Source organism: Asterias amurensis, chromosome 9, assembly GCF_032118995.1.
Source record: "Asterias amurensis chromosome 9, ASM3211899v1".
Lineage (NCBI taxonomy): Eukaryota > Metazoa > Echinodermata > Asteroidea > Forcipulatida > Asteriidae > Asterias > Asterias amurensis.
The window spans coordinates 21,611,968-21,632,659 of NC_092656.1; the positions used below are offsets into that span (position 1 = coordinate 21,611,968).

Consider the following 20,692-nt stretch of genomic DNA (forward strand, 5'->3'; position numbering starts at 1 on the left):
TTTTAATGAATATTCAGTTATTATAAGCTGTTTACAGAGAGCCGATGGGGCGGAGCCATTACGTAATAAATTTGCTATTTGAATATTCATTCACCATAATCCGACTCGAGACGAGTCTATGTACTTATTAGGAGCACCCCGTGGCAGCATATGCGACTCGCATTCACTATAAATAAACACAAAATTATGTGACTGGACAAAGGTACATAAGGTTTATGTTGATAGCTCCATGCTTTACTTCTGTGATTGTGTCTCAAGCTTTGTGCAGCATGGAGCTTTGGTTGATGTGTTTTTTATGCTTGTCCCTTCGTCTTGTGAGAGCCTCGGCCGATGACACTCCCGTAGTGACGACCAGCCAGGGCCGGATCACCGGCACCACCCTGCAATTCCGCCCCGTGGTCCACCCCGAGCTGGCCCGGGATGTAGACGCCTACCTCGGTATACCGTACGCCGAACCACCCGTCGGTCCGCTACGCTTCAAAGCTCCCGTAGCAAAGTCATGGAGTGGCGAGCTGAAGGCCACGAAGCTCGGAAATCAGTGTCCACAACCAGTAATGCCCCTGGGGAAGAACTTGACACTCACTGGTCCTTTTGACGAAGACTGCCTTTTTCTTGACGTTTTTGTTCCTCAGTCACTGGTAAGGAATTAAATGAAACATTGTTTTTTAATTTGCGCTAAGATAAGACTAAGTAACTCATATAAAACAAGAGTTTGTTGTTATTGTGGTTTTTTTTTTTATTTTATTTTTTATTTTGTATTATTCCCTTGAAATAATTTTATTCCGCTCCCTCGCATGTGTTCTAATTTAATGGTAGAAAATCCTGTTTTTGAGTTTGGTTTTTTAAATTATTTTATCTACTATAGGTTGTATACTTTCTTTATAAAAGAATAACTCGTATAGTATTACCTTTTCAAAATTTACCAGGGCCATGGCGAGTAAACCAAGGTAAAGCTGGATCTATTCCTGCGTCAATATTTGTATCTGTTCACAATCATTGTTATTTGGCTGAATAATTTAACGACGGCCACTACAGGACAATGTGCATAGCATGTTTCCTTTGAAGTCTAGTTGATGTTTGTTGAGTCGTGATTTGTAAACGGTTAACACTTGTATACAATATGATGTTCAAGGTCTAAACTCATTATAACAACTCATGGCATATAGTGCTGCAATAATATAACGTTCAAGTAGGCCTACAATAATGTTGGTTTTTTACAAAGGTATTTATGTTGTGTTTCCGTACAATTCATGGTCATACGGGTTCAATACACAGTGCACAACACTGTGCACTTCCTCATATAGACTTGTGTACAAGTCGTTCGATGTTTCAAGGAATTGTAGCGAGTCTACGTATTGCTGCTCCGTTTGATGACTACCGATTACATCGGATCCTTTCGAGTAGCGATCGACTCCAGGCGTTTGGAAACTATCTACCTGCCGACCAATGTCCTGACTGAAGCAGCAGTCTCGCGTGAGCCAGCGACTCTCGCGAGAACAGAGCTCATCATGGAACCCTAGAGATTCTGTCCCCCACATGGCGAACTGTGTACAAACTTCTTCTGATAGCGCGCTCTTTTGAATCCTCCTCAAGTCTATGTTAATTTCCCATAGTATGTGAGACAGACTCTCCGGCGGACACGTTTACAACCGCGATTTGTCCACAAGTCTTATTTTATAGGCAAATATTGATGCTTACTTTTTGGTATTCATAGCCTGCCAATGCAGCCGTTTTGGTCTACATCCATGGCGGCGGCTATCATTTGGGGGCGGGCGTCATGGGAGAAGCTTTCTACCCGACTGCAACTGCTTGTGTTGGTGACGTCATCGTTGTCACAATCAACTATCGACTGGGGGCTCTTGGATTTCTGTCTTCCGGTTAGTTACCCCCCCCCCCTCATAGCTCTCAAAGCTTCACGATCTCCACACCCCTATTTGTTACCTCTTCTTTCACGTCACTGTGGTACTCTCAATGAAAAACCACATGTCCGCCACACCACTCTTGCAAAGAGTCGTATAGCAGACAACTGTTTTTGGAGTGGAAGACGGGTACTTTCAACTCGATTTAAGAGTGACATTTTTGTTCCAACTTCAATCAAAAGGGGTGACACAGATTGACTTTCACTCTCAAAAGAGCGAAACTTACACCACTCGGACAAGAGTGAAATTGTCACTCTTTTACATCATAGAGCAAGGATGTTTACATAAAGAGAGTAGGCCAATCCTTGGCCACAGCGTTGGATTAAAATCACGAAAAATGGATAAGTGAGGACGAAGTTAAGACTGGACAATACATTATCAAAGCACACAATCTTAATAGCTCATAATCTGTTTCTCTTTCAGCTGATGACGTAATTCCCGGTAACTTTGGACTGTTGGATCAGAGGCGCGCTTTCGAATGGGTCCGAGATAACATACACGGTAACTTCCATTACATGTATTTGCAACTCTTAAACCACCTAAACCCTTCCAAACCATACTGAGTGCTGTGTTCAGTTATGTTTATGGTTTAAAGTCACCAGGAAATAGAATTTTTTTCTTTCAAACATAAGAGTATATGCTTACGAACAATAAAACAATTTTGTTAGTAATTGTTTGTCACGATTTATATGTTTAAAAAATATATAAAGTTGTTTGGGGGGCTAACTCCGCCTACCCCTTTTGTGACGTCAATCGAGGCAGACTTTGCCTGCAATGCATATAGTAAACACACGTGCAAAGTACATGTACGTCCAAGTCGTGAGTTGGTACATTTCAAAGTGTTTTTACTGCAGTCAGCAGCAATACACCTGGTCGGTTTTTGAAACGTACAAACTCACGACTTGGTCCGTACATGTAGTTTGCAATTGTGTTCACTCTATGCATTACAGGCAAAGTCTGTCCTCGATTTACGTCACGAACAGCGCCCTCTCGGGTCGGGATCTACTCTTAAATTTGTAAATAACATAAGAACTGGTTGTTTAAAACCTTAGTTAACTGTTTATTCACATTCCACTCATCAAAACACATATATTAATGACAAAAGCTTTATTTTGAAAAAAATACCACTTCCAGGTGACTTTAACTCGAGGACTGAACTAAAACTGAGTACGCTTTATGTGATGCCATCATATCAGAGTCAAACAATTTGGGTGATGAGTTGCCATATTATTTTGCTACAGTAACACAGGGTCCCAGCATATTAACCAAATAATTTTGGGGTTGATGAACCAAACAAAAACAATTGCCATAACAGGCTACTGCCAGTTGGTTACTGCTCAACATTGCATATTGGTTATGATTAAATTATATTTAAATTCTATTTAACTCATTTTATTTGAACCCTTCTTCGCAACTCCCGTCCAGCCTTTGGTGGTGATCCCAAGCGAGTTGCTATCTACGGACAGAGTGCCGGCTCTGGGGCCGTGAGTCTTCACATGATCTCACCGGGGAGTGCTGGGCTCTTTCGCGGCGCTATAATGGAGGTAAAACTCGGTCCTCAAAACCCAACATGACTGACTAAGAGAACGTATACTGTACATTATTATTTTTTGTTTGAAGGGGCCCTTCTAGTTTTCCCGAGCCGAAAAACATTCTTTGTCCTGTGGGTAAATGATTAGAAACCCATCGAAAGAAAGGGGAAGTCTCATACCTCCTGTGCCCCAAGACTGTAACGAAAAAAACTTGTCCTAAGCACATGTAATTATTGCCTAGCAGAGACTGATCCTAAAGTAAATCACCCAAGAGATTTCGGATTTGTAACATATTCAAGTATTCCACACAGAGAATCAAATTTGTGCTGCTTTTTAAATTACTTTATAGAGAATATATAAATATAATTATATAAGTATTCAACACAGAGGAACACGTGATTGCTGCCTTTTTTTAAATTAACCAAGAGAGATTAGGGTTAGAAACGAGTTCAAGTATTCAACAAAGAGATCAAGTTTTTGCAGCTTTTTAAAATTGCTTAAGAGAGATATAAGGTTAGAAACAAATTCAAGTATTCAACACGGAGGATCAAAATAATTGTCCTGCTTTAAAAAAGAAATACTCCAGAGAGTAATATGATTAGAAACCGTAAATTCAGGTATTTAACGCAGAGGTTCAAGTTGTTGCTGCTTATTTTTTTAATACTGAAGAGAGGATAAGGTTTGTTCAAGTTTTCCTCACAGGGAATCAAGTTTTTGCTGTTTATTTAAAGTCACCTGGAAATAGAATTTTTTTTTCAAACATAAGAGTATATGCTTACGAACAATAAAACAATTTTTTTAGTAATTGTTTGTCACGATTTATATGCTAAAAAAATATATAAAGTTGTTTGGGGGCTGACTCCGCCTACCCCTTTTGTGACGTCAATCGAGGCAGACTTTGCCTGCAATGAATAAAGTAAACACACTGCAAAGTACATGTACGTCCAAGTCGTGAGTTGATACATTTCAAAAAGTGTTTTTCTGCATTCAGCAGCAATACACCTGGTCGGCATTGCCGGGAAAAAAAAATTGTTTGAAACGTACAAACTCACGACTTGGTCCGTACATGTAGTTTGCAATTATGTTTACTCTACGCATTACAGGCAAAGTCTGCCTCGATTGACGTCATGAACAGCGCCCTCTCGGGTCGGGGTCTACTCTTAAATTTGTAAACAACATAAGAACTGATTTTTTAAAACCTTAGTTAACTGTTTATTCACATTCCACTCATCAAAACACATATATTCGAGACAAAAGCTTTATTTTGAAAAAATACCACTTCCAGGTGACTTTAAGTAACTCAAGAGAGATATAGGGTTTGAAACAAAATAATTCAAGTATTCAACACAGAGGATCAAGTTTGTTTTTTTACCCCGAACAGAGTGGTGATTCTACTGCATCCTGGTCACAAATGTCTCCCAAAGTCGGTCGAAAACTTGCCTATGCCATGGGAAAAGAAGTCGGCTGCAACAGTGAAACTTCGGAGGAGCTACTTGAGTGTCTCCAGAAGGTGGAAGGTACCGATGTCTTCGTTGAAAACCAGCAGGTAGGGGTTGATTTAGTTCTTAGCACCGTCGTTTATTTTGTTTATTAATTACTTAAATAATAAAATGTGAATAAAAAAAAAAATTGTTTTTCTGTCTAAATTATCATTACCATTATTATTGTTATAATGGTGCATTTTCTTTATTTAATATCCGTTTCATGTTTTATTATTTTTTTTGTTTTGTTTTGCTATTATTATAAAGTATTTAAAAGATTTCGGGGAGAGGGGTTATAAGTGGTTTTGTTCTGTCTCTCGTCGTTGTGACCTGTTATGCTCTTTCAGAATTCGATCCGGTCCTTTCTCCCCCCCCCTCCCCCCTCCCCCCCCCTGAGACTACTACTTTTTGGCTTAATAATAGTTGATTGTTTATTAACTTCACTTCATCTGGGGTGAACACTTTATTGGTCTCAACGCTTCGACTAGCTTGCTCTAGTCATCTTTAAGTAAAAGTTTCTTTCTCCTACTGTATATCCCAGCTTATTCAATCTATTGGCGAGGGAGAAATGGTGTTCTTCGCACCGACCGTAGACGGAGCTTTTCTTCCTTCCAAACCAGAAGAACTTCTTGAAAAGGGCGCCATCAACGATGTCGTCTCCATCATCGGGGCGAATGGTGATGAGGGAATGATGATGGCGATGATGATGTTCCCAAACAACACAGCAGACGATGATGAGCCGTTCATGGACAGCGCCGCATTCGATGCGTCTGTACCCATGTGTTCCATGATGATAAGTCCAGAGCCAATCGTCACCAAACTTTTCAAGATGGCGTACACTGACGCCAAGTGCGCCGTGGGACCTGAATGCAACCATCTAGACGCCCTCTCGCAGGTCTGTGGGGACCTTATGTTCGTGTGCCCGGGTGAGAAGAACGCCAGGGCGTTCGCCAAGGCGGGACGTAAAGTGTACCGTTACCACATGACCCACGTCCCGACTACAACCTTACTCGGCCCGAAGTGGACCAAATGCAACCACGGTGACGATTTGTCATTCATCTTCGGCTCTCCTCTCATGGGTTTTGAATCCTATGTATTTAATGAGGACGAGGCCCGTATGTCCATGAAGACCATCACGTACTGGGCCAATTTGGCAAAGACTGGGTGAGCTCACTAATATTCTTTTCCTTGTTTTTCTTGGGGGAGGGGGGGGGGGTTAAGAATTTATGTATAAAAATAGCTACAATTGCTTTTTACTCTAAATACAATTAAAACAAAGATTCACAAAGGGATGTGTGTCCATCTCTACCGTGGATGTGGCCGATGATTCCCCGTCCATGTTTGTTCTCGAACTGCCTCTAGCTACCGGGCAACCTCGATAGTTGGTAAGACACTGCGTTCTAGAGTTGCAAGGGTCTTGGGTTCGAATCCCACCCGCGAGTAACATGGCTGTGATATTTTTTCATATGACTCGGGAAAGTACTGAGTATACAGTGTTAAAAAAAAAAAATTAACATTCTTTATCCCCGATGCAAATTTAACATCTCTTATATCTTGTTCTTGCTGTCTTTCTTTTAATATACATTTTTATATATTGTCTGATATACTAATTACATTCCTTACTCGTCTCATTCTGAGCTCATTTAGTAGTTAAATTTATTGTCATATTCTCTTGTATTGCATTTCCCCGAGTCATGTATAACTTGACCTCGTTTGTGCAACTTTAAAGTAACAATTAATTTTATTGTATGAAAAAAATATGTTTGCATTATAGCAAAGTTGTTTTTGACTCTAAATATGATAAATTAATTCCCACAGGGATGTGTGTGTCCATGTTTCTGTTTAATTGATGTTTAATATTAGGCCCTAATTTGGCTTTTGGTGAAGCATTTAAAAAAACGAAATCCAATAGACCCTTTGCATGTGACGCCACAAGCCAAAACAAAACAGCGCCCTCACTGAGGTCAAAGGAAGATATATCATTGGCTGAAGCTTTTGCGTTGCGCGGACACGTGAACACGTTTCCATAATTTGACTTCAATGATAGCATGCAGCCAATGCAAGGGGTTCAAACAAATCAAAACTTCAACAAATCTATAACGTTCACCGTTTGCTTTTTACCATTTGCTCATTCCACCAGAAACCCAAACCTTTCTTCATTGGACACTGAGCTGACAGACGAAGAGAAAAAGACAGAATGGCCACTGTTTACCGTTGAGGGACTCGAATATAAAGAATTGACACCAGAGATGCTAAATGGGCGCGGCATCAAGGCTCAAGAGTGCCGCTATGTAAACGAGTTCATCCCTGAACTTATTAAATCTCTGGGTAAGTCTGTAATATCGGCGTGACTAGACTTACGCCAGTTCTTTCATTGCTCTACTTATATAATGTTCACTGATGGAGGACTGTGTGCGACTCTAAGGTGCAGCAGACACACTGGGTAAAAATTGAAGTTTGAATTGATCTGAGCGTGCGTATATTTTTTTATGAGATCAATACACCTGGCGCACCTAGCGTCCCCAGATTTGTTTTATGAACGCTTTATTTAGGGGTTGTGTGGTTGATTAGAATTTATACAAACCACTTTGTCTCACCTTTCCAAGCACACATATTCTAGATCGTACCCGTATGATATATACATGTGTTATATACGGTTTTACTTTATATTGTTGTTCGTTTTTGCTTCCCCCCCCCCCCCCCCTTCAATATTCCTGGTCAGCCTGACCCAGTCTTGGGTCACGCCTCCAGGACACGGAATTTGGGTCAATTCTAACACATTTCAGTGTTAAAACTTAAGAAATTTTAACAGTTTGTTAGAAATCATGATACCAAGTCAAATTTTTACTGATTTTCTTTTATTTAGAGGAAGCACGGAAGGGCGAAGCAGCGGGCGACGGAGCTAACAAATGGACCCAAGATGGCGACCCCTCCAGCGAGACCTGCACGGACGATAAGTGCCCTGGGGAATAAACCAAATGTTTTCGTAAGATGGTGATGTTCTTCTACGTCAAAAATGAATATAATTTTATACTTTGTAGAAATGTAAGATATACAAATCTCTTTAGAAAAAATGGGAAGATGTACGTGAGATGTGAGAGGGAAAAACAAGAGTGGCCTGCACCTGGTAGCAGAGTCTTTCTCGAAAGCTATAAAAAAAATCTTTAAAGAAAAGGTTTTGAAACCCTTTGGAATTTGTATCTTAAAGCCATTGGAAACTTTCTGAAAAGAACAACAATTAAAAGTTCACAGATTTACAAATAATTTACAGGGTTTACAGAAGGTAATGGTGAAAGACTTCCCTTGAAATATTATTCCATGAAATGCTTTACTTTCTGAGAAAACATTAAAACAATTATCAATTCTCGATATCGAGACTAACGGCGGCGAAACGTGCGGAAACAAGGGTTGGTTTTTCCCGTTATTTTCTCCCGACTCCGATGACCGATTGAGCCTAAATTTTCACAGGTTTGTTATTTTATATAAAATTGTGATACACAAAGTGTGGGCCTTTGGACAATACCGTTTACCGATGTTGTGCGATTGCTTTAAAGATGTCCACATTAGCGTACAGTTCCATATGTATTCCAGTTGGGTTTTCATGCCAAAATGGATTTTATTGGCCAACTTTGTCAATTTGGAAGTGCTGATTTCAACAAATTAAGTACCATTTGTTTTTTATGACGTCTTCAGTCGCCATTTTGAATTTCAAAGTGGTTGCTATTTTTCATTACATTTTTAATAGTAAAGAATGGTGGCAATACCCATGTTTATGATAACTTGGAACAAGTCTGACCAAATAGGATTGTTTTTAACCTGTAGTAACATTTCAATAAAGTCTTTCATTTCGAACTTCGTTGTCACTAATTTGCAGTAAATTTATTGGTGTTTGTAATGTTAATACATTACGTGAAGTTACCCCTAACTCTAGATGGGAGTAGTATTAACTCTGTGAAATCCACCCCTGGCCTTGGTATTGGTCTCTGGTCACCGCTGTTCAGAGCTCTACATCGAGTGCCAAATAGTTTTGCGCATGCGCGAGATTTTCAGAAAGTCCAACATTAGATAAATTATTCACAGCAGTGACCCCATCACTGTTTTGTGCATGTTTCTATGACTTTAACGATGAGTTTTGTTGGCGTTTGTGAGTAAAATTGAATTTCCCTGATATTAAAACAATGTTTGTTGTAGAGGAAAATTATTATTCTATCAAATTATTCCGTTTATATAGCAGCAAACCCTCTGGATTAATTAAAATCAGTGGGATTCCACCAACGTTTTTCTGACGCGGCCCACATGTTTCACATACAAACTAAACAAACGCATACAATGCACAATTGCATATTCATTGCATATTCATGTTTAGTTTTCCATCTTGGCTTTTAATTGGTCAAAAATCGCGATGACCCCCAGATCGTTTTCAACGGTTCAAAGGCTATGTTTCGTTTACGATTTTGACTCAAGAGAGCGCTCTTTAACAACTTCGCACATGCGCAAAACTAACTGTCAGCGAGTAAGCAGCGGTGTGGTGTACTGGTCTTGACTACACCACAAATGTCTACTTATAAAACGGGGAAAACAGCAAACAAAAAAACTGTCACGGTGTTTTCACCGGAGCTTTAATGAATCCACGTTTTTTAGCGAGGTGGCAGTGGGTAGCAACCGCATCTCTGGCCGCTGAATTCGCAAAAGGGCATTAACTAAACTAACCCTCGGATATCTTAGATTTAGATGAATTCTTTGCCTGTATGGGGGTTGTTTGTATTTTAATTCCTTCATTTTTTTTTTTTTTTTTTTTTTTTTTATACTTTTTATCGTTTTTCTTACGGTGTCTGATGTAAATAACGTTTTTATAAATTTATTGTTAATAAATATAGATTTTTAAGTGTAGTTGATTTGGCCAGAGGCATTGGAAATAAAGGCCTTCGGGCTACTGTTTTTCGATACTTTTTTAGTTCCGGGCATACCCTGGCTTTTGTTAATGTTTGTATTTTGTTTGTGTTTCAATGCCGAATAAATAATTAGATAATAAATAATAATAATAAACAGGCGACTAAAGCTCGGATTTTCAGCCGATAAAAAAAAATCTTCTCAAGGCTACATCGAAATTGGGGGCGTGGCAATTGGATCGTGTAATGGAAAAGTCAATATTACTCCCCCTTGCTTACCATCGCTTACGGTAATAAATAATCTTAAAGGAACACGTTGCCTTGGATCGGACGAGTTGGTCTATAAAAAGCGTTTGTAGGTAACCTTTTTTTATAAATAAAATGCATATGGTTGGAAAGATGTTTTATTAAAAGTAGAATACAATGAACCACACAAGTTTGCCTCGAAATTGCGTGGTTTTCCTTTTACTGTACGAACTAACTGCACGGTCGGCCATTTATGGGAGTCAAAAGTCAAAGATTTGACTCCCGTAAATGGCCGACCGTGTTAGTCGACGAGGTAAAGGAAAGCCGTGCAATTTCGAGGCATGTTTGTGTGGATCATTGTATTCTGCTTTTGCAACATCTTTCCAACCATTATGCATTTTATAACAAACGGTAACAAACGCTTTTCAAAGACCGACTCGACCGATCCAAGGCAACGTGTCCCTTTAATAACAAAAACAATATTCCCATGGCGCGTGTGTACTAATAGCATTTTTGTCGATTAAAATTAGCTGCTTATGATTCAGTGCAACACTACGACAGTAGAAGTCGCCACAATTGTTGAGGTATTGGTTGCTTGTAGGCACATGATATCAAACCTTAAAGTTTTGAAATCTTCTATTGATATAGAGAATCATAACTTGAGGTGCTCGGTTTGCAACACAGAGAGCTCGGTTATATTATTCTGATCATGGTCTCGGTATTGGGTTTAGTGATCGTGGTTTGTTTCCTTCAAGCGAAGGGAGATGCGTGTGGAGTTTTGACCATTAATGATGGTAAGGATGACGGAGCTTCGTTTCTCAAGAAAACCATCTCTGAGTTCAATCAAAAATGCCGGGCAGGTAAGGACATTGTTTATTTATCGTTTTTAAATTTCATTTAGTGCTTTTTGCATTGCAGCAGCCAAGAATAGGCATAGGCGACTACACTGTTATTTCGGTTGTTTAAAATCTTACACAACTTGTGTAAAATTTTACACAACCCCTGTTTACTATATGAACCTAGCAACTTGTGTAAACGGTTTACACAACCCCAGTTGTGTAGTTTTTAAACAACAGTTGTGTGATAAGTGTACACAATTATGTGTAAAGGTTTTTTAACCAAGTAGCTGTGTAAACAGTTTACACAATAATTGGGTATACTTAATTACACATCATTTGTAAAATTAAATTCTACAAAATTATGTGTAAAGTACCAAATTAGCTATTGTGTAAAGTGCTTACAGAACAATCAGTTAATTTGTTTTCACAATTATAGTTGTTCACAATTTATTACTGTTTAGTTGTTGAATGCCCATTTTTAAGTAAAGTGTAGACACATAATGAGAAAATAATTCAGCAACTTGTTTTTAATGATATTTAAATGAATTTTATTGGCCAAAACTACACCAATCATACATTCATTCACCACAAATGACAATAGAAATGTGCTGGTCACCAGCCAATATCGACCTCGTGTTGACAAAATGGTCCAAGAGAGAACTTGGCCAAGGCCAAAATGCTTTGCGCAATAACCATTTAGCCACTGGACCGCCCAGCCGCCTATCGATATACTGTATGTGGTAGGAGGAAACCTTGCTAGCTTGTATTTGTAGAAAAAAAAGTAACATCAAAAGAATCCTGGATAGTCATTATTAAGCTAATGAAGCTAACGATGGTGAAATAATTTAGCTCTTACCCCAACAAAACGCTCATTAGTAAACACAAAGGAAACTGTATTTATTCATCATTCATGATAATATTGTCGAAAACTCACGTCTTCGCATTTAATCAGTATAATAATTGAGTCAGATAAAAACCTTGAAAAGCTATTGTGTCCATTTTATCCTTACAAACAAATATTCGCCATAAAAATTACCGTAGCCGTTTAACGAGAGACATTTATTGTTCTCATGCGAACTTGTACTTTTATACAAATATCAAGGTTCAAATTGTGCATAAAAATTAAGCTGTGGCTATCTTTAAAAATTTGAACTACGATTCCAGTAATTAACTGCAAGAATCTTGAAGTATTAGTTTTCAGCAAACTCGGGCGGTGCAGGGACTAGAGGGATAAGCAGGTTTTTAATATTGCTTGTTTATTCTGTTTTTTTATGGAACAACTGTGAATTTCAAGAGCAACACGCTGTGTCTTGTCACTTAGACAAACTGTAATTTAGTTACAAAATGACGCAAAAAGGAATACAACATGACAAACAAACTGTCCACTTTTCAAACATCCAGCTTCCCCTTGTAAATACTGTTTTGCAGTCAATTGTTCGTTTTCAACTCTCCAACGAAACAAGTATTGTTCGTCTACTCGGTCCATCCAGATAGTCATGTTGGTAGTTCAAGGGAGCTGGTTTTTGCTATTCTTCTTGCATTTCCTAATGTCAGTACAAGCGTGTACTGAACAGTGTGGCTTATAGTTCATGATTGTTCTACATCCAGCACATAATGATCTCCATAGCTTGACGTTCAGAATCCAACTAGCACTCATCCTGAACTAGTTTGGGCTGTAGCAAGTTCCACCAAGTGAGAAGGATGAATGGCAGTGGCCAGTGGCTGGTGCTTCAAATGCAGGAATGCTGATCATGTAGTGTTGGATATCTGTTACGTACCACCCTGTTTAAAAAGAAAGACAGTTTTGAAATAGTCTGGATGAACAGATACTTAACACACAATCAAGTAGCTGAGAGTAGGCCTACTACTACAAAAAAAAACCACGAGGGGCCACTAGCTCAGTCCCACCAGCACCTCTTGCTGAGCCAAACTGCATATTGTTTTTCCAGTTGCTTTGCATTTTTTCACAATGAACGAGTCCAAAATTCCCTGCAATGTTTTGCAGTTAAAATTTCCTTGCATCATACCAAATAATTCCATACCGAATAAAAATTTTCAAGCCCTAATAAAAGCCCAAATAAATACTATTTTCAGCATAACAGAGTTTGCAAGAAAAATCTATGTCAAAACATCAGAAGAAATACCAAAATATGTCTATGAAAAATGTTCAAGCCTTCACACAATGCTGTGCATGTGAGACCATGGAGCACTCGCGGGTTGTCTGTGTGTACGTGTGTGGTGCACTGGGGACTAAAAATCAATATTTTTATACATGAACTCTGAGTTGGAGATAGGTCGAGTTGACGGAATAGACATGATTAATAGAACTAGTCGGAAAATACAGCAAAACTGACTTGAATAACTAACGTTAAAACTGTCAAACTTATTTCTAAAAGTGTCTGCATTGAATGACCAAACTTGGATTGACGTCTCTCTTGGGCCCAATAGTGATCTGACTACGGAGGGTTAAAAATCTTATGCAAACTCTAAATTTTCGGTTAACAGTGTGCAGTGTTGTAACAATGGCCTTTACGACCCGCGTAACGCGTTATCATCGACGAGGTAAAAACTTATAATTTTATGCTAATTTACCGAAAGCCAACTGACAGATACCCACACAAAATGGTCCTTATTACGGTACTCTTCGTTAAAACCAGTGAATTGTTATTAACTTACCGCCACAATGAACAAAATCTGCGAATCATCACTGCTTTTGTCGACAGTAGCGGCAAAGTACGTTAGCCATTTTGTTTTGTCCGTTAAATTGTTTGCCAAGCAAAGGTACTTCGTGATTGGTTGCTTTCTGATCACGTGCTTCAAAGTTTACACAATAGTAATGTGTAAATTCAGTTTTGGAGGATTTATCCAGGGGGGGGCGGAAGTGGTATTGCGCAATCATTTGCTAGCGCGTTTTGGGTACACTCCATTTTAAAAATAGGTGATGACAATATTAAACAAGAAAAGATAACATGAATACCGCTGAAATGCTCTCTTTAACAGCACTGAAAACATAACAGTACTTATTGTAAGAGTATTTTCAATTGTGAAACTGATTAATTTTACATAAAATGCTTAAACATTTTACCGACAATTTTCGTTGGCTTATTGCAGCGGCCAACGTGTATGAATGGGTCCAGGCGGGAGTTTCGTTACAAAACGTCACCCCTAAAATGGCTATAAACATCGACATAATGTGAAAAAAATTATCGTTCATCGATTTTTTTTACTGAACGTTATGATGAGGGATAGATCTTTCTTTCCTGAAAGTTTGAACAAAATCCCTCCGTACATCCTCTGGATATTTGACGTTTTTTTAGAGGTATTTTTGAGAAAATGGTTTCTGCCTATACTTGGTTTCCACGCAAACGATCGTCTGTTGACGGACGGGAACATTCGCCGCAGGTAATGTTAATTCTGAGGCAAGCGCACATCTTAAACATAGTATGTAAGACATGTCGTTTACGCTAAATATATGTTGCTTATTAAATTATTAAGTTACTGAAGCAGTTGGCAATGCAAAAAAAATCATTTTACGATGTTTTCTAGTGTAAAAATTGGGTGAATTAACACTATTTAGAGATAAACGCACCCTTTGATTAAATGGACGCGTCTAGGCAGTCTCAACGGCCGCGCGCCTGCGTTCAAAGGGTAGAACGTATTCGAAATCTTTTAATTTTATATAGGGAATGTACGTGCACTACACAGCGCACCGTTTGCGTATGTTTGTATGGAGAGCTTCGACCAGCGCTCGTCGTGAAAGAATAATGAGATTATTTTCAACGTAGGTGGCGGGATCGTGGCGCGACCCCTTCCGCCCCCCCCCCCCCCCCTGGATTTATCGACTTATTATAATATTTAACTTACATTACACAACTAGCATTGTACACAACTTGGAAATGGGTACACAACGTTGTGTACAAATTACACAAGTTGTTTAAAAACGTTTTACACAACGTTTTTTTACACAGCAGAATAACAGTGTACAGCAACCTTTAAAACACCCGATGATGTTATGGTGCTGTGTTTAAACAAACTGTCGAATCCGCCAACAATAAAATCGCTTAAAAAAAATGGTACTTCAAAAGCAGAGGTCGTAGGTTCGAATCCCATTCGAGCGATACGCTATTATTTGTTTTTAAAGAGCTCGGGAATTACTGGGTACAGTGCTAATACACATCGGTGTATGGGTAAAACCAGTTTTGAAGGGATTTTCTATCTCCGATGAAAAATTTAACATCTGCAAAATTTGTTGTTCATTCCGACACTTAATTGGTTACAAAATGTGCACAAATCCAACGTTGCCCATAACTGATTGAGAATATGTCAACAATAGGTTGACTTAAAATTGGATGACGTCACCTAATCATGTCTTCGATGGCTTTCAGATCATTGCTTGGCGGGTTAGATATAATGAATTCTAGGCTAATATCTGATGTTTCAGACCGATACAAAAGGGGTAATTTTCACCCTTAAAGAAACAAAAATTAAGTGCTAATAATAAAAAGGTAATTTTCTACGACGTTGATGCTAGAGATCAGTGCTGAAAAAATTAATGTGGGGTGTTTTCATTTTGGAAATTTACATGACCTGTTCACTTTATACGAGGTTATGTAGCGACTGGTTGATTGATTGTTTTTTGTTTCCAAATATCACAATAAATAATCATTAAAAAAGTGCAAGAAAAAAACAACAACAAAGGGTGATAAGAAGAGGGCACCAGGAATTAAAAAGCCTAGGCTTATACAGGGCCTGGACACTGGATTCAATTCAATATGACGTTTTTTCCATGTTCTTTTTGGAAAATAAAAATGACGTGCAAATAAAGAAAAAGGTAATTGAAATATTTCCCCATAAAATTTATCGCAATTCAGTAACTTCCTTTTCTTTTAGAAAGTCACAAAAACGGTCGCAAAAAAAGGTTAATTTTATATCTGTCACCGCGCTGATAAGCACATTCAGTTCCAGCTGCGCATGTCTGTTACTGCTGACAACGCAATTTGTTGCTCTCGGCCTTTTACTGGTATTGTCAAAAAGTCATAGGAGAGCAACACTGGCGTTCACAGCAGTAACAGACATGCGCAGCTGGAACTCCGAATTACTTATTCTTTTTGGGGCATCCCCCAATAGTAGTCCTATTTTCCTTCTTTATTTATCAACGGGACTCCCTCCCCATACCTTGATTAATTATTTGTCATCATCGGGAAAAAGAGTCATTGTCATTGTTGGCTTTCAAGCAAAGTGGTTTGAAACACTTTTGATCCACTTGACTTGATCCACTTGATTTACAGGGTTCTGTGTGGACTTGACAAACAGCTCCCGCGCTTTGCGTGAGACATGGCTAGAGAAGAGCTGTGATGAGTGCATCTGTACAACCGATGGTCCATCGTGCGCTGCTGTCAAGTGTGCCATGTTTCCAGCCGATGTGTGTCTTGTGTACGATGAATACCGTTGCTGCCCAACCGGGCAATGTTAAGGTAAGGTCACTAATCTCTTTGCCTTGCTATAACTTTGCCAGCTCTTTAAAGGACTGACTATGTATCGACAAAATTTGAATTCTTATGAATTTACATGGAGCTTTTACAATCGCATTTTAACTCAACTATTTGCTAGAACATGATGGCGTTTCACACTAATGCGGCCATGCGCGTAACGCACTGAATGTTAGACTCGTAATATACAAATAACAAATGTTTATGAGTGCATTGGTATGAATGTTTTTAATGAGTTGAAAGATTTCAACGAACGAAAATATTGTTACTATTGCACAAATGAAAAACGGTCATTATTTATTTTATAAAGATCCAAGTAGACTATAGGCCGCTACTAAAGATGGATGCTAATGAATGTAGGCCCTTCAAGAATAATTTCTCAAGAGCATTCAATCAATGAAATAGTCACTTTAGTCAAAGGAGGGCGGGCGAGCGTGCAATAAAACGAATTAATTTGATGGAGCGAAAATGTACGGTGAATGGAAGAAAAATGCATTGTGAATGGAAGAAAAATGCGCGGTGAATGACGTAGCGTGCATTGGTACGTTTATTTGACATCACGTGACAGACAATCCTCCAATCAACTAGCAATGATCTGCTTGGGTGTTAATACTTTTTATCGAAGTTATTTATTTATAATAACAAATAAATAAATAAAACTTTTACCTTTCTTCTTTGATAGGGGAGGTGGTTCGTCCTTGACGTCTGTGATGGGTGCTTAAATCCCGTAACACACTACAGGCCAACTACTATCGCACAGAACTGAGTAATACCTGAACAGTTCATTGTATTTTTGGATGGTTAAATAAGTTAATGTCGTTATTGCTATTTCGAATTTATTTCCCCATATCTTTGAAGATAATATTGTGTTAACATTGCGTTCAGAAAGCAATGTATTTTAGCTTGAAATTGTTGCTATTGTCTGGCATGATTTTCTACTTTTTTAGTCTGATTTTCAACTTGTTGCCCTTGGAAAAATGTGGTTAGTTTTCCTGATAAGTCCAAACAATTTGTGTCTGAGGAAAAATTAATAAACCAAAGTTACGCGTGAACAAGTTGGAACCAGAAATAGTTCTTGATGTGGGTTCGTCCCTTGTATACATAATTAATGTTTTTCAAGACATATCGCCTTTATGGCATTTAAAGTTATAAATTAAACAAATAGCCTTCATAGTTTCATGTTTTTCTTTTTACAAAAATTCCGTCGAACGCAAACAATCTTTATTTTAAACTGATGTTTCTACAAAACCCTTTGTGCCATAATGTTTTATAATTCGGTACAACATTTAAAGTTGGGGAGAGGAATTGGTTAAACGCCCTTCTAATCATGCCCAAATTTGTGCAGCCATTTCACAAATTTAAAACAAGAATGTCTGTTTTTAATACTTACCATAAAATTTAGAGCATGTTTTTTTTTACATATTGGAGGAAAACATTCTTAACAAAACAAAATGTGTTGTTTTAAATCCCTTTTTGATAGCAATTTTCAGTCTATATTGAAGGGAAAAAATAAAAAAATAAAAATGCAGTTAAAAAACATATGTGTACATTTTACGGCTAATTTCCAAACATGTACCAGTCTTCTCACTTGCTGTATCTCAACATATGCAGAAAATAACAAACCTGTGAAAATTTGAGCTCAATCGGTCATCGAAGTTGCGAAATAATAATGAAAGAAAAAACACCCTTGTCACACAAAGTTGTGCGCTTTCAGATGCTTGATTTCTCTTGAGGTCTCGAAATCAAATTCGTGGAAAAAAAATCTTTCTCGAAAACTACGTTACTTCAGAGGAGCTGTTTCTCACAATGTTTTGTACTATCAACCTCTCCCCAAGTAAGGTTTTATGCTCAATTTGTTTTTGTATTTTGAGTAATTACCAATAGTGTCCACTGCCTTTAAAGGCAGTGGACACTATTGGTAATTGTCAAAGACTAGCCTTCACAGTTGGTGTATCTCAACATATGCATAAAATAACAAACCTGTGAAAATTTGAGCTCAGTCGGTCGTCGAAGTTGCGAGATAACAATGAAAGAAAAAACACCCTTGACACAAGACGTTGTGTGCGTTTAGATGGTTGATTTCGAGACCTCAAGTTCTAAATCTGAGGTCTCGAAATCAAATTCGTGGAAAATTATTTCTTTCTCGAAAACTATGTCACTTCAGAGGGAGCCGTTTCTCACAATGTTTTATACCATCAACCTCTCCCCATTACTCGTCAACAATAAAGGTTTTATGCTTATAAATATTTTGAGTAATTACCAATAGTGTCCACTGCCTTTAAAGGAACATATTACAGAATTGGTCAGGACAAAAAATCGTCTAAGATCACAGATTTACATAAAACTTACACGGTCTAACGATGACGCGAGTAGAAAACATCCCTTGAAATATTTGTCTGAAATGTCATTATTTGATGAGAAATAAAATAAAACTAATTTCCCGTTTGGATAACACGAACATAAGTTCGGCAAATTGGTTTCTAAGTGTTCACAGTAACCAGAAACGGAGGTCAAGTCGTCTTCTCTGGTGTTCTTTGTTGAGTTGTATGGTTCACGCTCAAATAGCTACATTTCCACGCGCTTAAAGTCACCTGGAAGTGGTATTTTTTCAAAATAAAGCTTTTGTCACTAATATGTGTTTTGATGAGTTGAATGTGAATTAACAGTTAACTAAGGTTTTAAAAAATCAGTTCTTATGTTATTTACAAATTTAAGAGTAGACCCCGACCCGAGAGGGCGCTGTTCGTGACGTCAATCGAGGCAGACTTTGCCTGTAATGCGTAGAGTAAACACAATTGCAAAGTACATGTACGGACCAAGTCGTGAGTTTGTACGTTTCAAAAAAAAAAATTGTTTTTTTCCGGCAATGCCGACCAGGTGTATTGCTGCTGAATGCAGAAAAACACTTTTTGAAATGTACCAACTCACGACTTGGACGTACATGTACTTTGCACGTGTGTTTACTATACGCATTGCAGGCAAAGTCTGCCTTGAATGACGTCACAAAAGGGGTAGGCGGAGTCAGCCCCCCAAACAACTTTATATATTTTTTAAACATATAAATCGTGACAAACAATTACTACAAAAATTGTTTTATTGTTCGTGAGCATATACTCTTGTTTGAAAGAAAAAATTATATTTCCAGGTGACTTTAAAGGCACTGGACACCTTTGGTAATTGTGCGACAGGTATAAAACATGCCCCTTACTTTGTGGTTTAATCAACTTCAGTTAGTTCCTTTAACTAATTCTTTTGTAAATCGAGCGCCCTCAACGTCATGTTTCGGGTGCTCCCATAATTCCATATTGAAGACAGCTCTATACATGTGCTTTGCTTGACTTAACTTTTACAGGTAAATTTCCCCTTTTTGTATTATATATTTCTCATTCTAAAGTTGTTTAAGTTTATTATCTAAGATTGTTGTACATTAAGCTTAAGTTTCAAAGGATAGTGTCTGTAGAATATGCCGATTATGCTCTAAGTTTGGTTACCGCATTGCCGATGTAAAATAGTATTCCAAGATGGCGCGGCCCATAAAAGCCGTGGCGGGAACCGCATACGTATTTGAGTCGTTTTCTGTTCTGGGCCAAGTTTGTGTGCTTTCAGATGCCTACAAAAGGCTTCAAGCCTGAATTATTTTTTGTATATTATTTGAGTGAGAAATTATCTCTTTCTGAAAAACTACCAACGTTACTTCATAGGGAGCTTATAATATTGTTTCTCATTAGTTATATATTAACGGCTCTCCATAGCTCGTTACTAAATAGTGTTTTATATTTTGAGTAATTACCAATAGTGTCCAGTACCTATGGCAACTTTAATAATAATTCTTTGTCATTATTGTGTAAAGTGTGCAAGTTAACCATTTGGCTAAACGCGGCACAACTCGCATTATGCATGCAACGTTTGCGCATGCATTTCGCATCAAGGTTGTGAATTACAATGAAAACTGTTTATTCATTTATAAGGCAAGGTATTGTCCAATACCAGTATCCTCGCTTGGTGTATCCCAACGTGTAAAATGCAAAAGTAACAAACCTGTTTTATATTAATTGACCTGATGTATTGTGAAGACCTTATAAATAAAACATGTGATATAGTTACAAGAAGACTGCATATCGTATGTGTTCTGTACTCACGTTCATTGAACACTTCTCTCAGACTCGCATCTGAGTGCCGCGCAAATTAAAAAATGGCCATGCGCCCAACAGTGGAATGTTTGTCAAATCATCTCCATCCATCACAATCAAGAAAAACTTGAAATCTCACCTGTTCAAAACAAGCATACTCACACAAT

At 38.2% G+C, this 20,692-nt stretch overlaps 1 protein-coding gene across 1 annotated transcript; it reads left to right on the forward strand.

The window, feature by feature from the left end:
- Positions 1-3: 3 nt before the first annotated feature.
- LOC139942116 (cholinesterase-like) lies at positions 4-8,784 on the forward strand. The gene is made up of 8 exons (XM_071938826.1): positions 4-638; positions 1,715-1,877; positions 2,343-2,420; positions 3,345-3,463; positions 4,833-4,997; positions 5,474-6,096; positions 7,073-7,260; positions 7,799-8,784. The coding sequence occupies exons 1-8, from the start codon at positions 216-218 to the stop codon at positions 7,903-7,905; spliced, it is 1,866 nt and encodes a 621-aa protein (XP_071794927.1). The 5' UTR covers positions 4-215; the 3' UTR covers positions 7,906-8,784.
- The last annotated feature ends 11,908 nt before the right edge of the window (positions 8,785-20,692 follow it).